This window comes from Eleutherodactylus coqui, chromosome 6, assembly GCF_035609145.1.
Source record: "Eleutherodactylus coqui strain aEleCoq1 chromosome 6, aEleCoq1.hap1, whole genome shotgun sequence".
In the NCBI taxonomy this organism is placed as follows: Eukaryota; Metazoa; Chordata; class Amphibia; order Anura; family Eleutherodactylidae; genus Eleutherodactylus; species Eleutherodactylus coqui.
Genome location: NC_089842.1, coordinates 95,453,146 through 95,469,966, shown reverse-complemented (window position 1 = coordinate 95,469,966; position 16,821 = coordinate 95,453,146). Strand labels below are relative to the sequence as shown.

Genomic DNA, 16,821 nt, shown 5'->3' with positions numbered 1-16,821 from the left:
TTGGAAGGACTACTTCAGAGAAAATCTGGGTGAAAACATAAGTTTTCCAATGCAATAATTTCTTGAACTTTCACTGCATTTACTGACCTGTGTTTTCTGTCTCTTTGCGGTCAGTAGGATCATAGAGAGCAGAAATAGCTGAAGAGATGCTTTTCTGTAGATCTTGGTTTTTGCTTACAGAGTCCTCCTCGTCTGAGGAGAAGGAAGGCAGGGTTTCCAAATTCCGCTTAAATTCATCATCTAACCTCTTGCAAGGGCTGGTGCAGCTCATAACCAAACTATCACTCTCCGCTGAGTCCAAAGACCCAGAGAGCATTTGAGAAGCCATACCAAACGAAGCCTGTGAAGCCTGCTGGGCTGATGGCGGTCGGTTCTTTGAGGGGCTTGTGTTGGCTGTGGGTAGCTGTTGCCTCTTTCCTGACTTTAAGAAATCCAAAAAGGAGGCCATGAAGCCCGATTTTATTTCTGGTTGCTTTTCTTCCACCTCTTTGATCTTCTGTTTGATCTTCTCCCGTGTCTGGCTGTTGTCCAAGGCATTCTCCTGGGGAGGAGGAAGCATCTCAGCTTGATCCATCTGCATTGTATCGTTCCCTTTTGGCACTTGCAGTTTGATCTGCCCAAAGAAATATAAAGGCGCACCGTGAGCTTATAAACCTTTGAGAAATTGATCATCCTATTAACCAGCTGCTACTCAAATTGACAAAAATAAAAAAAAAATTAAAAGAAACAAAAAACTACTTTTGTGTCTATTTAAGGCTTTAGATACAACAGACAATAAGAAACAATGTTGCGATAGTCAATTATTGTCTACTAATGTTTAATAACTTGTAATGTTTCCATTTATAGCTTGTGGAAGAACAATCCACATACCTTTAGTGGTTTGAGTGGCTCCATTGGCATACTTTCCCTTCCTTCATCTGTTATTCTCCTGCCTCTACCTCTACCTCTTCCTCGTGGTCTTCTAATGCCATCATGCCCTAACACATGAGGTTCTATCAGTGGTCTGATCCTTGGTCTTCCTCTAGGTCTTGGAGGTCCTTCTCTTTTTGGTTTTGTAGGTTTCCGGCCCCTTCGCTTTGGCCCATCCATACTTGGTGGGCAAAAGTCAATATCACCCATAGGGCTGATGTTAGGTCTAGTACGACAGCTAGAGATAAGATCAGGAAGAAGGTCGGGTAATCTACGACTATTTAATCTGATATCAGCAGGAACATCCTCCTTGTCTTCATCATCTTCAAACTCGTATTCCTGGGCATAGTTTTTCTTGGGAGGCTGGAAAGAGGGTTCTCTCTTCTTCAGTAAATGAAAAGATGACGTCTTGAGAAGTTTTTTGGGTTTGGAAGAGCAGAATATGGGCGAGGTTAGGCCAGGTTTTACTTCTGATGATTGCTGGCTATGACTGGATTGAATAAGTCCTAATTGCTCTGTGTTAACCGTGGAGGGTAATTCGTGTTTTACAGATACCGAGTCTAGACCTAAGTGAACATTTTGCTGATTGTCATTACTTTCAGAGGTGCAGTAACCTGAATATCCTTGGCTAGGCTGCATCATTTCATAGCTATTTTTCATAGCATCATTTCTGTCCATGCTCTGAGAGCCGTCATCACCACCACAGCTTGACTTTGGGAACTCATCATTTCCACAAGGTGGTTGACAGAACATATCTTCCATGCCAGGAAAAAAGCTTCGCTCTTCGTCCTGCAAAAGGGAATCAGGAAAGCATATAGAAGTCAAAGGAACAAACCGTTGCTTTGATCCTTGAGGACTAGGGCTATCAAACTGATCCTTAGGCTCCATCTGAGCTTGAGGCACCTGTTGGGAGTTCTCTGGATCTAAACGTAAGGGGTCTCCTGCATCTGGCATGAGGTGTTGTTGACCCTGCACAGATCCACTCTGGCCCAAGTGTGTTTCTAAGTTCAGGTCAGGTTCTAAAAAGTCCTGAATTTCTTGAGGACGGGATAACGCCTGCATTCCATCATTTTGGGGGTGTACTTCCATGCCTTCGGACTGAAGCGATGCTTGCATCCTCTCAGGCTGCATTTCTGCTTGCATGCGCTCAGACTGGAGTTGTGCCTGGAGCTGAGGGGACTGCTGGTCCGTCTGCATCTGGTGGGAATCCATCAACTGTGCCTCTATTGATTGCGAACGAGAGTGTACTTCCAAGGATTGTGAGCGGACATGAGCCTGCATCTGTTGTGACTGTAAATGCGCCTCCAAAGCCTGCGACTGCAGCTGCATCTGTAGCTGTGGAGATTGTGCTTCTGCTTGGATCCTCTGTGGTTCCATAAGGTGTACATCCATGGGGGTCTGTACTTTTCTCTGGTGTGCCTGCAGCTGACTTTGAGTATGAGTGAGAACGGACTGCAAGAGTTGTGACTGCTGAGTTGTTGGCTGGTGGGTAAGAGAAAGCGGCAGATCGGGAGAGGTATCTATCATCATTGGAGTGCCTTGCTGGCTTTGAAGCATGTTATGAGACTCCATCGACTGACTCTCAGCCACCATTCTGTGAGCCTGGGATGCATGCTCAGGAGTCTTTTGCATGTATGAATGCGCCGAGTTCAAGTCTTTACTTGAGGTGTCCATGTGTGGTAAGTGATCTACTGACTTTTTGATGTCCTGAGTGAAGGAATCCATAGGACCAGTCTGGTGACTATAATGGACAACAGACGTTCCCAGAGATTCTGGAGTTGACCTTGTGTTCGCATATTCCTTATGTCGGTCGGATTTTTTCTTGTCTTTTAAACTCTGAAGAGATAGTTCTAAGCCTTGGTTGTCCAAGTTTGAGTTAGTCCTTATAACACTTTGCAGGTGATATCTCTCCTCCGTTTTGCTCATCTCATAGGCCATTGATTTACTAGATCTTTCCTCACATTCCACAAGACTTTCAGAGGAGACTCGAGGGGGACTTTGTGACTGTAATAGGTGCTGAATGAGGAAGTCTTCATCATCCGTCCTTTCAGTGGAGAGAAGATCCGAATCAGATTTGGGTTTGCTATAGGAGGGTGTTCTTTCTAAACTGGACTGGGAGTTTTGATAACTTTGGGAGTGGGAAGCCTGCATATATGAAGGTGAAAGCACTGACGTCAAATATTTCTGAGACTGTCCGGGAGAAGCAACACTTTGAGAACGACTTGATGAAGGGGACTGCAGAGGCCGAATGATCTGAGAAGGACTGGAATCGGATAAATTCTGTGCGTGACTGACTGAAGAATACCCAATAGACGACGCATGGCTAGACATGGCTGGGGAATGGCAAGTACTGTAGCTTAGAGAAGGACTGGCAGTTGGTAAGCCTTGTGAATGAGCAGTGACATAACTAGGAGCCTGGCTGCCAGACACATGGGACTCTGTTTGGACACTATAACTTGGAATCTGGCCCACCGATGACAACCCTTGCAAATGCTCTGGGGAGTAGGTTTGATTCTGGCTCACGCACGTCTGCAAGCCTTGTGACTGGCTGGTTGTATAGCTTTGCGATTTGCTCCCACTGGTCAGATCTTGGGCCTGGCTAGATGTAAAGCCTTGTGACTGAGTAACAGCTGAGAGGTTCTGCGACTGGGTTACAGCATAGTTTTGTGACTGGGACATAGATAGAAGATTCTGTGGCTGTCCAGGGGAGTAAGCCTGAGACTGGCTAGAAATGACAGAGCTGGGCTTTGGAGTGGATGAGGAATAGTTGTGTGTCTGTCCTGTGGATGCAATGCTTTGGCACTTTGGAGTGGCGGTAGATCGAGGAGTTTGCCTAGAAGCTGAATAGCTTTTGGACTTGTTGGAAGAGGAAGATGTTGAATAACCCGGGGATTGAATTATTGGTCTGTAGCTTTGAGACTGTTCCTGGCGTGCTTGTGAGTTTTTCTGCTGTGAGCCCTCGCTGCTGACAGGAGACTGATCGCCCAGCGGACTGCAGGACAAGCTGGAACGGTGTTGCATCTGCTGGTAACTCCCTCCGCAGCTTAGGTAATGCTGTAAGGAGTGAGCAGCAGCGGCTGCAGAGGGGAGCTGGGACTGGGCGCTGGAGGGCCGCTGGTAGTGCTTAATAACACTGTCTTGACGGGGCATCGCTCTTTCAATAGAAGAGGCCGGAGAGCTTGAAAACACAGAAGCATTGTAGAGCTGGGAGGTTTGTTCAGAAGGGCCGAGGGAGGAGGAGAGAAGGTTAAACTGCGATGGAAGATGTCGTGAAGCCGACTCTTGGGCACTGCGATAGGCTGAGCTCTGAGATGGTAGTCCGGTGCCTAATACAGTGCTGCCAAGTCGGTCAAAACTGAGGGAAGATGGAACTGAAGACTGGGATGACTTTATATGGAGGAGTGGATCATGAGGAGAAAGGAGTCCATTGGATGTGGGGCTAAATGTGGCATCTTGAAGAGTTAGTGAAGATGTTACTGGAAAGCTTCTACCACTGAAAGATGCTGGATGCTGGTAAGCAGAAAGGGCAGATGATGAAGGAAATGTACCAGATCCTGGAATGGCTCCAGATATAAAAAGTTCTGCTGGGGCAGGGGTGTGCATGGCTGTAAAACAAGAAGACATTCGTAAGTACACAAGAGAGAACAATCCACTTCTCTTACACCATCACTAATACATTGAAGTCACTTTTCTTACTTGCTTCCACAAATCACATGGGGGCAAAATAGTCACATTATAAACTCATTCCAGCTGATCATGCATTTAAAGGTCTGATACGAGCAGCATCATTGGGATAGGGTGCCACACTGCAGCCACGCGGATCTGACTATTAGGATTACAATACCAGTGGTACATTCACCCGGTGTTTTATGAATGAGAAATACAATGTGAACATGAGGTTTGTGACAGCAGAGGGACTGTCTTTCCAAGTTCACCTGGGTTATTACCGCCTACTATATCTGAAAGGGATTTACAAGCTAAAAATGTAGCAGCATTCCAAAAACCTCCCATCCTCCTGTCCATCGGCATCATTTATGTAACAGCAGACAGGGCACCAAGCCTACGAACGGTCCTACACCCTTACAAGTTAGGCTGTGGGGACAAGAACTTTTTTTTTTTTCAGTCTTGACAAAACTGAACTTTACTTATAAAGTCATCCTGGATTAAGAAACTTCATCCAGTCTTTAGTTTGTGTGGTTATATACCATACTCAATTTGTAGAAGCACAGTGGTAGTTTAAAGCATGGAGGAAAAGTAATGCATCAGTCTGGAGCAAGGATGATACAGAGAGCGTGGATTCCAGAGAACCTTAAACCCTTATTAGGCAATGCAGCAATCGCTGGTTAAAAATGTCGCGACACAACAGAACCAACACGGAAAAAGACTTTAAAAAAAACAACTTTGGTAAGCATTGCCAATAAGTAGTAACTTATATAGGATTTTTTAGTACACAGCTCGACACCCACTTTACCAATTAGTAGTCCAATTTAAACAGTCATATGCCTATAAAACAAAACCATTATATAAAACAATCCTGAAGCAGGTACCTGTCTGCCATGAAGGTGTGCGGAACTGAGAGAGAAGGGAGGAAGCGGAGGGTCCAGGCTGAGGTGCACGAGACTCAAGAGCAGAGATGAGATTCATCACCGAGGCATCTGGGGTTGCACTACCGGCATGATGGAGGCCAGTCTCAAACAACCCCGACAATCCTATGAAGAGAATGTATTCAATTATCAAGTATTTTCATTACTACTCAAAAATCACTACTCCCACCGCGGTGGGGGAAAATTACGGCATGCTCTTATCTTCGACTGTTCTTGGAATGCATCATTTTCAATGGGGCCAGAAAACACATCGCATGGCATCCGATGTGCACGTGAATGTGATGCAAGGCTTCCCATTGAAAACAATGAGAAACACTTGCGGATTCTCCACCCTATCTGAAAACAGCGGCAGAGGATCGCAGCCTCCCAGAAGTGATGGGAGGTGGTTGTTAAACAGAAAAATGCTTCGCTTTCATGGGGACATCGAACGTTCACAAGCGCAATATTGGTCCGAGTTCAACGGCCCAATATCTCGCCGGCTGTGTGTAGGAAGCCTACAGGATCTGAAAAGGTTTAGCTTGCAAAAAAAGAAGGCTGAGAGGAGACTTAATAGCTGTCCACAAATATCTGAAGGGTTGTCACACTGCAGAGGGATCAGCCCTATTCTCATTTGTACAAGGAAAGACTAGAAGCAGTGGGATGAAACTGAAAGGGAGGAGACACAAATTAGATATTTGATCGTGAGGGTGATGAATGAGTGGAACAGGTTACCACTGGAGGTGGTGAGTTCTCCTTCAATGGAAGTGTTCAAACAAAGGCTGAACAAATATCTGTCTGGGATGATTAAGTGAATCCTGCACTGAGCAGGGGGTTGGACCCGATGACCCTGGAGGTCCCTTCCAACTCTACCATACTATGATTCTATGAAAACATGGACCACACAACGCCATAATAAACAATTGTCTGAATTGTCCCTAAAGAGTTTACCCGATCATTGGGCAAGTATTCTTAAAAAGTATTACTTAAACATAGAAAAGTGCATGAAATATATATAATATATATATATATATATATATATATATATATATATATATCCATCCTAGCACATCCTCCCTTAATCTTCTCCTTTCATTTCATCCTATTTTCTCTCTTATTCCAATTAAAACTAAAAAGTATAGAAAATGTGTCCCAGGAGATCAGCCCTGTTCCTCCTCCTCACTGTGACAGACAACTATCTGCAGCAGGAGCCTCCCCCCTCTGCCCTGGCTGAACATTAAGTCACACCCCATTGGCTGAGTCCCACCTCTCAGCCATTCCCTGTTCTCTGTAGGGTTTCTAAGACTTTCAGGAACATGCAGAAAATCCTGTAGGCTGAATGAAGATAGCACTGCCATGAAATGCGCAAAATGTACTGAGAGGCACAAGCCTCTTAATATATTTAGCAGCTCTATTGGGCTGTCTGTGCACCACATCTGAAATCTACGGTATGAGCCGGTGTAAATGATAGTAAATCTAACAAGCCAAGAGCGGCCCTGCCCTTTAACTCTAAGCCCCACCCACCTAAAATATCGCAATCTTTGGCCTTTGCACCAAAATTGCAACTCCTGGAGGACACGGACTGCTAAGTAAAGCTTACCTGCTGGGTGGTGGTTGGTGGCATAGCCCTGCAGGGGGTGAGGTGTTGCATACGCCTGTCTGTGCAAAATATCCGTCTCGGGGTGGGAGCCTCTTGAGCTTCCGTAGACCAAGCTGACAATGACAAAGAGAGTTGACACATTAGCATCGCTGCCTTGTCGCTTTACGATTCTACAACAGTCACTAATATTTGCAGTCTTTTGACTTCAGTTACACATTGCTATAAAGCTGCCTGTGAAACAAGTGACTGGGTGCGCAGCACTGATCAAACAGCAGAGCCGAGCTTAGAAGAGCGAGCAAACATTCCCAATAATTGATGCGTCTGATAAAACATAACAGCCTTGTGGTTTTCAGTTGTAACACTTGGAGAGAAAAAAAAGATTATTTTTACATTAACGAATCTTTACAGAAAATACCACAAACCAACATTTGAGTCAGCACCTCAAGGCAAAGGAGGGGTCGGGGGCTCCCGAATGGTGCTGCAACGTGGCACGGGATAGGCATCTACATATTCATAGACAGATGGCGCGTCGCTAACAGAAGCATGCCCACCTGTAGGATTTCCCTGGTACAAGAACTGCTGATGTGAACCGCGTCAGCTCTGATATCCCAACGGAGAGAGGAGGAAAACTCGTCCAGCACTCTCTACTTCTACACAAGTTTCTTGGGCCGATATCGCGCTCGACAACTTGCGTTGTACCCACTGATTACGAGGCAATTTTTAGGAAAAATTCCCACCTCCTCGCATGACGGAGGATTGGAACTTTTTTTTTTTCCCCATCGATTTCAATGGGAAACCACGCATCGCAATCACATGGCAGGTGAAAGCCATGCAATGTATTTAATGTCCCGTTTAACTCAATGGGCGATGCGGTCCGAGGAATGCAAGAAGACAGAACATGCAGCGAATTCTTTCCTTGCAACTTTGCTAAGAGAGAAAACATCGCCCATGTGTGACTCCATGCAAAAGAATGCAGTTCATATTCGCAATGCACCAAACTCCAGCAAGATTCTCAGCCGTGTGAAACTGGCCTAAAACAGCTGCTTTATTGAATACATATAAAAACGGGTACAAAAATACACGTTTCGGACCCTCCCATTGGGCCGTTACTTATAGCTGTTGTACGTCCGTAAAAACAGACCATTTAGAAACAAGTCCAATCTTCCTGTTTTGTAGGTCCAGAATAGGAGCATTGCCTAGAATCCGACTTGGCTGGTTACTGTAGCAGCTTACATATGTGTTACTCCTCTGCCATTATAGGACAAATACTGAAACTTTTGTATCCATGTCTTTAGACAAGCAATATTGTATCAAGCCTTTTCTAGTACTCTTAGCCTACCGTGGTATCTACCATCAGCTGCACAGAATGTGACGTTCAGTATAGAGAATGCAAGGAATAACCTGTGTGTACAATATATGTGAGCATCTTCATAACCGTGATGCCAGGGGTGCCTCCGCCGCCTCGCAACATTTCGGATTTTACCATGTAATCAATATCTGATGTGTGTCTGTGGGACAGGAAAAGGTGAACCTAACAGAGGTGCAGACTGCGGCGGGAGGTACATGCCTGGAAGGCCTAATGGATACTTACCACGGCCAGCCTCATTGAAATCAATGGGCGATATCGCAGAAAGATAGAACATGCTGCTATTTTTTGTCCACACAGCAGGGTGAGAGTGAAAACATTGCAAACCATTGGTTGCATAATTATACGTTTTCACTCACTCTCGCATCGCACAATTTTATCGCCAGTGTGAAGGCACCCTAAAAATAAGGGGAGGGTATAGTCTGCTAACCAATAACAGTATTGAAAAACTATAGACGATCGTTATAATCTCGCTGTTCGGATGTATTTCTCTTCTGCGCCATTCCTGTGTGATGAAGAAAGAAGGTGGCAGAAGGGGGAAAAAAGAAGAAAAAAAAACTAATTATGCCACCAGCCCTTCAAGTGGAAGCTGTCAGCCAATACATACAGGCAGAAAATGACCAAACGTCAAATGACTAGAAAGGATAATTTGTTGTGATGCTGTAATTAAACAGCGTTAATACACGGTGACAGGCCGGCTTAACCGTTTATGAAGGGAATTTACTACATAAAATGCTTACAGTGTATAGTAATGCGGGGTGACAACTAATCCGGCCGACACTATAGGCGCCATTGCCGTACTTCTCCGCTCCCATAACTGGGCTCATATGTCATTCAGGTGCCAGGGAAAGCAGGGTGAGTAGTACCCCGTGTAAGACTGGTGGTCACCAGGCTTCCCAAGAAACAGCGGACCACAACTTAGTCTTCGAGTTTCATTGGAGGGGAAATGAGCAAATTAATTTATAATCTATTTTTAATAACCCCAGAACCCAAATCCGACAGAAGGGGACGGCGGATCAGCGTCTGCACTCCAGGTCCGGGCCACTACTGTACGTGCGATACCGTATTTGTTAACTATGTACTACATGAATCAGAAAAGCCTTTGATCACATCACCAAGACTGCAGTCAGTAAGTGCTTCAATCCAAGTGATTCTGATTCACTGCGATTCACCCACGCACAAAAACCTACAATGCAACCAAATAAGAGGCAGGAGGTGCCAGGCGTCTATGCCAAGAGAGCGCAGATATTATTAGCACACTACTGGCTTAAAGCTGCAATTACAGTCATGAAAGCAAAAAATAACCTGCCTAGAAACACAGAACGATTCACATCGCTAAATCTAAAATGGCGGTCAGACATCAGTAGCCTCTCACTGCTGAGCCGATGGCAGTATCTGGGTCAGGTTGTTTAAATTAATATTTCATGGAAGCAAATTTCTGTAAGTCTTGTATTAGTTTATCGTACATAAGCGCCATGGTTTGTGGTATAGCGAGACAATGATACATGCAGGGCAACAAACCCACTGGTCGGACAACAAGGCAGTACCTTAGATATAACACCGCCATACGAATAGCTGCAGCAATACCATACTTGCCAACTTTTGTAAGTTGCCTTGAGGGAAAATGTAGAGACTGGCGCATGTAGCAAAAAAGTCTAAACCGTTCACTCGTAGCTCACGCTCCTTAACACAGACCCCACTATCCCCCTTTTTTTCATGATCACGCTTTCCAGAAGTGAGTGGAGACCAGTGTGACAGCGAGCGCAATTTTTTAATTCATTTTTTAATTTTATTTTACAGCATTTAGGAGCTTTATAAAAGTATTGAATGCTGTTGGACGCGGCTCTGCACTTGTCACCCCTTCTGGAGGTGCGGGAGATCATCAAATATACGACTGTAGGAATAGTCATACATTGTGGCCGGATCTCAGCTTATGGACATTTAAAGGGACCTGTGAGCACAATAAGGTTACAGCGCCTATAATTTAGGGGACGGCAGTTTTTATGACCGCTGATACCCATTTTATTAATACACAGAGTTTATATTTTTATTTACTACTCTAATTCAGTGTTTTTGTTGAATTAACCACTTGAGTCTCAACAGGTTTCCAAATACAAAAAAACAAAAATACAAACAGATACATTTTAACGACCAGATCTGTGTATGTGCAGGTCTATTAATGGGTTGTAGCTAATTCCCAGCCCTCTGGTCCGTACTGTTTAGTCACACTCAGCCAGGTGTATGAGAGATGCGCAGAGAGAAGGAGTCAAACCGCAGAGGTGCACCGACTATGCAGGATTGGGGAGCTGGGCGACTCGTCACGCCGCTCCTCAGACTCCCAGTCACCCAAACTAGAAGCACCAGAACTTCGTTTATAGTCGCTGACAGGTTTATACATTTAAAAAGTGGTTTTTAATATATTTTCCACAAAGCCTGAGGCTGCACTAGTGGTGTGTGCGCAGCTCACATCAGACAGCACAGTCCTCTGTCATGTGGACCGAATTGGACAGGCTGGAATTTATTTATTTATTTTTTCACAAACCATCAATCTGTGTGAAAATCTGTCCATGTGACTAGCCACATAGGCTATAATGTGACCATGAAATACTGGGGGTCCCATAGAAGATGGGCTGCCTGTGGTATGTATGCCCTAGTCTGCAGGGCTGTGGAGGTGAAGGACAAACCTCTGATTCAGACTACTCCGTTTTCCCAGACTCTGACTATTTCATATATAATTCGTTTTCTAGGTGATACATTTACTGTATGGTAACATCCGGCTTTGATCCTGTGGTCTGCAGCGGAGGAGCCTCACTACTGAGCATGTGCAGACAGTGCAGATCCATCTTACCCCAAAGCCTTGAAGTAGTGGCATAAGGATACTTAGTCTAATGGAGAGGAGAGGCAGTAACTGGTTTATTGCTGCCTCCACATTGTAGTGATCAATGTTTTTGAGAAATAGGGGATTAGATAAATAGAACATATATTTATTTTTAAAGGACATTTCACAACTTTTCTAAATCCTACGAAAGGAAATATGCAACAAATTCTGAATTCGCAGTAAAGATGAAGCAAGAAGGAACCAGGTATACGCGGACAGCCATGCTGCCAGGGTCAGATCACGCATAGCATGCAATGCAAAAATGATTCTTCATGCACATGAGCGGTAACCAATTGTGGTTTCTACTTGCAGATAGGAGGGAAAAAAAAATAAATCGCAGCATGCTCCATATTTGCACTGATTCCACGCGGATGGCTTCCATTGAAGTCTATGGCAGTCGCCCCATTCGTGGCCCTTCTGCAGTTGACATTGCGGAAAGGTCGTGGATTCCACATAATTGCTGGGCGATGATGTGGGGAAAAGCAGGAGTTTAAAAAAAAAACAACCTGTACTGCGTATGTCCGCGTGGCCCATCCGCAGTACAGATGAAGATTCAAGAGAGCAGGTAAGTGTGGACGCCGCCGCTGCCAGGGCCGGATTCCACATGCAGAATCCTGCTCTGCAATTGGCAGGCAGCCTTCTAGTTTGTTTATATAATATATAATATATCTTTTTATTGGAGTCGGTACATCTCTTCCAACCCCACCAAAATGGGACTTCACAGCCCTGTCCGACAGCTCTGCACCTGACAATCAGCAGGGAAGAACTTCCCAGTAGTGCAGCCTCAGGCTTTGGACCCTTAACCCTTTCCAATCCAATTTGTATCCTGATTTTCCTAGGGGGGCTTACTCTTTTTGCCATTATACAACGGCGCTACATGCTGGCTAAAGCCAGTACTGCATGAGGTGACACGTTGGATAGGCTCCGACAGCAGAAAGGCTGGCAATATACAGTAAGAGAACCCCGACGGACGTCTTCCAACATCGGAGCTGTACAGCTTTAACTCCTTAGTGACGGAGCTTTTTTGCTTTTTTCCATTTTTGTTTTTTCCTACTCCCTTTTAAAAAAATCGTAGCTCCTTTATTTATCCATCGACGTCGCTGTATGAGGGCTTGTTTTTTGCGGGACGAGTTGTATTTTTCAAAGGCACTATTTATTGTACCATATAATTTACTGAAAAACTTTTAAAAAATTCTTAGCGGAGAGAAATGGGAAAAAACCGACATTCCACCATCTTTCGGTGCGTCCTGTTTCTACAGCACACAAATTGCAACAAAAACGACCTGATATTTTTATTCTATGGGTCAGTACGATTGCTACGATACCAAACTTGTTAGTATTTTTTTTTGCTGTAGTACTTTTATTTATTTTTTTAAGATATTTAATTTTTTTCAATTATTTTCTGCGGTCATTTTGTGCGCGCAATACCTTTTTTATTTTTTCATCGACGTAGTTCAGCAAGGGCTCATTTTTTTGCGGGATGTCCTGTAGTTTCCGATAGTATCAATATGGAATACATACGACTTTTTGATCGCTGTTTATTGCGTTTTTTCTGGGAGACAGGGTAACTAAAAAAGTATATTTCTGGCGTTCTTTATTTTTATTTTTTTTTCAGACGACGTTCACCGTGCGGGAAAAACAATGCACTACTTTGATAGATCGGACTTTTACGGACGCGGCGATATCAAATACATATTTTTATTTTATGATTTAGATTTTTAAATAATGGATATGGCAAAAGGGGGGTGATTTAAACTTTTATAACTTTTTTTTTTTTTTTTTAACAATTAAAAAAACTTTATTGATTATTTTTTTTTACATTACTTTGAAGTCCCCCTGGGGGACTTTAACATGCGATGCTTTGATCGCTCCTGTAGTACAGGCAGTCTTTCAAGCCACCCTGTGTGGATGGCTTGATAGGCAGTCTGCTAAGGCAGCCCTGGGGCCATTCATTAGGCCCCCAGCTGCCATGACACCTGCACGGCTCCCCCAATCTCACCGCAGAATTGACAGCGGCATTTAAAGGGTTAATAGCCACGATCGGCCGAACGCAGCTATTGCCTGCGGGTGTCAGCTGTAATAAACAGCTGATGCCCGCGCTGTATGGAGGGAGATAGCGCCGCTACCTCCCTCCATACACGTCCTGCAACAGCAGGACGTAGTTTTACGATAGGGCTGTCACTAAGGGGTTAAATTATGTCTTCAGCGGTCAGACAATGGATTGGAAAGGGTTAAGTTCTTCTCATTGTCTAGCAGCTGGTGCATTTACTTACTTGGGACTATATAGGGAATAAAGGACAAAGACATATGCAAGGTAATTTTTTGAGGTGGAAACAGCACAAAGTGGTTTACAATAGCGGTTATTAGCCTTTTGGGCCTTTTTATATGACCCTAATTTATGAATTAATCCGTGTAACAACCATCATTACACACGGCCGCCGTGAGGGGAGACTTGCAGGTTAGTCAGCGGCGGTCGGAGTGTTGCGGCACGTTGCTTTGCTAGTAACAAGAGGCTGCATTAAGCATATAAAACAAGCTATTCACAGATGAGAGGCCGCCGCGCCATTGTGTTCTCCTATTGTCCCTGCCCGCAATGTACACAAAGTGCTTAAACAATGGGGAATCGCTCGCACAGCTTCACTGTGTGTGAAGAACATAAAAGGCCGGTTTATTCACCTTTACATAACCTCCTCCACACAAACCTTTATTACAGCAAATCCGGAAGGACGCACGTCGCAACCATTTATTTGGCGTCACCTGAGGAGGGTCTCGCTCTCTCAGATTCCTGATCTGAAAATCTGAATCATTTCCTCTCTCCTCCTAGGCTTTGTGTCAGTCTTTACATTAGTTCTGGGATTATGTTCATAAAACGAGAATATCAAAATAAAAAAAAAGCGTGCAGCCGCCTCATGCCAGACAATGGAAAGCCGCAGCGGATCCGATGGTGAAAGGACACAAACCATGATGGGAAAGGGTTCCCGTCACTCAGCAGCGTCCCGCCGCGGCGATCTCTGGGCTCCTCATAGAATATTCGATCGTTTCTACATTATTTTGCCTTGTGTGTTTAAACCTCTAATACCAGAAACAAACTATTTGGGACCGCCAACTCTACAGATCCACCCCGCCAGGAGCCACATCTCAGAAGAGCCCATTGATGGAGTCTGTCAAACGCATGCTTCAATCACTGTGCTGGGAAAATCGCAGCGTTTCTAACACTTGGGCGCTGGTCTGCAAAGTCCCATTGAAATCAATAGGGGCGCTGTACCGCGGCACTCATGACGCCACGCTAATCATGGTACACAGCGCCCTGTGAGAGCGGCCCAACTTGCATTACAGACCCGCCGCCAATGAATGCGCCATCAGAAAGTGCCTCATTGTATAAACCAAACTTTTTCGTTAAACATTGCATAAGATGTAATGAGAAGGACTTCTCTATCCACAGGACGGGTGATAAAGGTCTAAGGGGCCTCACACAAATGGATTGAAATTGCGTATTTTGGAGGATTCACGGTAAAAACACAGGCAATGAAACACATGGTTTTTTGAATTTTCCTTTACACCTGCGGGCGCAAATTGCGTATTCCACCAGCGGAAGAAAAATCGCAGCATGCTCTATTTTAACGCAAATCCTATGCAGACGGCCTCATTAGATTTCTATGGATGCGAGCGATCCGCGGCGCATACACAATTAACATTGCATATGAGCGGCGGAAATGCTCGCAGCTTGATAGATAGGAAAAGCCGGAATGCCGTCTGCAGGGAGGAGAGGTCTTTCTTTCGGGCGGTGATACGGGTATATCTGCATGGAAAACCCCATGTATCCACGGTCATCCAGAATTATTTGACGCGATGAATCGCAGGTCTTCCACCGTGGAAGTCCACATGCAGAATCCAACCCGGTGGAGTGAGCCTGGCCTAAATCGGAGAGAGTCTCATTACTCAGACCCCCACTGATCCCGAGAGCTGGGCCGCCTCCGTTCCTCACTGCAGTGCCGCAGGGAGTAGGAGATTGAAGAGATCAGCAGCTGTGCTTGCACAGGACTGCTCTATTCATCTTACATGGGACTGCCAGAGATAACCAAATCCAGCACTTGGCTATTTCTGTCAGCCTTATTGAAATGAACTGAATGTGGCCGCTCATGTGCGACAATCGATCCCACCATTCTCAGCGTCACTTAGGCCCAGCTCTCACGGGTGTGTCGGTACCACGTATTCTGTGAGGGTCTTGCACACGTAATAAGCTGTACCAGTCTACCATAGGCACCATGTTGCCTCTCACACCACTTGCGCAGCATGTCCTTTCTTTGCGCGCATTATGGAAGCGCACCTGCCAAGATAGTACATGACGATGAGCGGCGTGCAGCAAGTATGCAATAACTGCGTGCCGCATGCATATATCTCGGAGCCGGTGCGCTGCCACATACGCTTGTGTGAGCCCGGCCTAAGTGTCACAATGGATATTATCTGCAAGTACTTATACCCTGCAGTTTTCACACGGTCCACTACGCCTAATATAGTCTGATATTTCTGTAGAGAAAATCTCAATAGTCATCTCCTTTTTATTACTGCGGGATAATAATGATTTACACCTATAAAGATATAGCACAGTGTCTATCATTCACAATGTGCAGGGATGGGGAGGAGGTAAGTTTTGACCAATGTCACAATGTATGCTCACAACAATCTCCCATAGAAGTCAATAGGTCCTGACTCGTTCACGGTGTCTATTAAAGGGGTTGTCCCGCGGCATGCGCAGACCAGCTCTCCGGCGCGAGCACACCGAAGAAGCCCCATTGAACAGAACAGAAGACCGCACAGCGCGTCTAATGGAAGGAGAAGGCAGCGTTAGTCGGCGCCATGGAGACGAGGACGCCAGCAACGGAGCAGGTAAGTGAATAACTTCTGTATGGCTCATATTTAATGCACGATGTATATTACAAAGTGCATTAATATGGCCATACAGAAGTGTATACCCCCACTTGCTGCCCCGGGACAACCCCTTTAACTATGAGCTTGCTGTACAGCATATGTCTAAACGCATCCTAAGCAAGACGGCTGCGCCCATAATCATTCACAGACAACTGAATTAAAAATATAAATAAATAAAAATTACAAAAATAGAAAAAACTGTTTTACCATCTGGTTAATGAATAAGAAATAATATTTAGGTCACGCCTTCTAACGGATGGCGGAGTACAGAGGCGACAATCACATAGTATTCTGCTGTACGCGAGCCTATAGAGCGTCTCCATTCTACGTAACATACGAGAATACATGAGGTTTTGCATTAAATACACACACGTGCAGCAGCGGTTCAGTCGCACGCGCCGCGCGGTTGCCTTTATTTCTAGATCATCTGATTATAAGAAATGATGAAGGATTATGATGTGCAATACCGCCATTGTGCCCGCTGCGACCGTGAGATATATAGATATGCTTTACTCGCTCGCGGTCCCCTTTCCTCGAGCGCACACAGTGTTTACATAAT

At 45.0% G+C, this 16,821-nt stretch overlaps 1 protein-coding gene across 1 annotated transcript in view; it reads right to left on the bottom strand.

Annotated features, from left to right (window-relative positions):
• Positions 1-16,821, bottom strand: part of PRR12 (proline rich 12) — a 93,568-nt gene that overhangs the window by 27,234 nt on the left and 49,513 nt on the right. The window contains exons 2-5 of the mRNA XM_066607196.1: positions 7,090-7,202; positions 5,457-5,618; positions 871-4,514; positions 88-613 (exon numbers count right to left, since the gene is read on the bottom strand). Of these exons, the coding sequence (XP_066463293.1) occupies positions 88-613; positions 871-4,514; positions 5,457-5,618; positions 7,090-7,202 (4,445 nt within the window). The remainder of the gene's footprint in view (positions 1-87; positions 614-870; positions 4,515-5,456; positions 5,619-7,089; positions 7,203-16,821) is intronic.